At 32.5% G+C, this 1,701-nt stretch overlaps 1 protein-coding gene across 1 annotated transcript in view; it reads left to right on the top strand.

Moving 5' to 3' along the window:
* The window catches only part of USP32 (ubiquitin specific peptidase 32), a 213,830-nt gene that overhangs the window by 125,786 nt on the left and 86,343 nt on the right, over positions 1-1,701 (top strand). Inside the window, exons 8-9 of the mRNA XM_017539840.2 lie at positions 425-540; positions 1,095-1,157. Coding sequence (XP_017395329.2) covers positions 425-540; positions 1,095-1,157 — 179 coding nt within the window. The remainder of the gene's footprint in view (positions 1-424; positions 541-1,094; positions 1,158-1,701) is intronic.

Below are 1,701 nucleotides of genomic sequence, written 5' to 3' on the forward strand. Positions count from 1 at the left end.
CAAACCAAAAAAAAAAAAAAAAAACAAAACAAAAATCAACTCTGCAATGATCAATTTTGAATATTAGAAATTAACTTAGGGGCTTACATTACCTCCTAAAAACTTGTAAGGTATTGTAGTATTTATTGTATAGTGACTTGGCCCTTTTGTTACAGTTTGTAAGGAATTTAGTTTTAGATTTGGCTGAAGGTAGGATCTTATATCTGAAAAATGATTTAGAGAAATAGATTCATGATATTCGGGAAGTCCTACAAGTTCCAAGAACTATAATGACATAATGTATTTTATTACAGATAAGAACTTTTCCAGAATACATATACTTGCTTAAAAAACAAAGTAATTATATAAGGGCAACTTCTAGTAAAATGTATTATACCTCAGAATACAAAAATAATTTTCCTCTATAAGCGTTTCTTTTCATTAGTTTGCTTCAAGGTATTTGATGTTGACCGTGATGGAGTTCTCTCCAGGGTTGAACTGAGAGACATGGTGGTTGCACTTTTAGAAGTCTGGAAGGACAACCGCACTGATGATATTCCTGTAAGTTCTGATTATGTATGTCTTGTTGCATATTAACTTCCAACAGGAAAATGGAGGGAATTACCTTCATAAAAAGGAGAAAATAATTTGTTACTGCTTTTAGTTACTATATTATGCTACTGAAAATATTTATAGCTGAAGATGGAATATTGGGAAGAGAGTTTGACTTAAAAAATCTTTTTTTTATTTGTTTTTTTAAGAAAGAGACTTAAAAAGTCTTAAACTGAACTACATAAAATCAGAATTAAACCATAGAAAAATTATCTTAATTTTTAAAGCAAGTATGAGAATTTGTCTATGGTAATGATAAAAATACTTGAGCAAGGCTGGGCACAGTAGCTCTCACCTGTACTCCCAGCACTTTGGGAGGCCAGGGCGGGAAGATTACTTTAGCCCAGGAGTTTGAGGTAAGCTTGGGCAACATAACGAGACTCCATCTCTACAAGAAAAACAAGGCAAAACTTGCTCAATATACAGTAAACTTTAGCCACTGAATAACAAAATTAAAAGTATATCCACTCTTTTCTAATTACTCCTTTGGGTTGTTTTTAAAGGAATTGCATATGGATCTCTCTGAAATTGTAGAAGGCATATTGAATACGCATGACACCACAAAGGTGAGTCTAGGTAGAATTAATTCATCTTTTTCTAAAAATATCATGTACTCTGTTTGGGATGTGTAGCTTGTATACATGCTTGAATCTCTTCCTCATCCTCCCTACCAAGTACTTATCTGGCCCTGTGGGTAAAACACCTCCAAGTTATCTCTAAAGAGAGCCATTCCATCTTTAAGCAACTCTGAAGGGTAATATACTATATATGAAAACATTTATTATAAGCCTGTGCTAGGCATTTTATAAGAATTATGTAGACACAGCCTTTGACAACTATAGCCTGTCATCTATGTTTCTTCCATTTGAGTAAGTTATGGTAAGGCTAACCTTATATTGAGCAAAAGAAGTCAAACAAAAAAATATATACAGTATGATTCCATTTATATGAAGTTGAAGAATACAGAAGCAAAACTGACAAATAGTGATAGAAGTTGAATAGTGATTTCAAGGGTGTGCAGATTAACTGGGAACAACCATAAGGTTATCTGAGATGATGGAAATGTTTTTTCTATTAATCTGGCGGTACATGTTTTTTTTTTTTTTTTTT

Source organism: Cebus imitator, unplaced genomic scaffold (genome assembly GCF_001604975.1).
Source record: "Cebus imitator isolate Cc_AM_T3 unplaced genomic scaffold, Cebus_imitator-1.0 Scaffold121, whole genome shotgun sequence".
Taxonomy (NCBI): Eukaryota; Metazoa; Chordata; class Mammalia; order Primates; family Cebidae; genus Cebus; species Cebus imitator.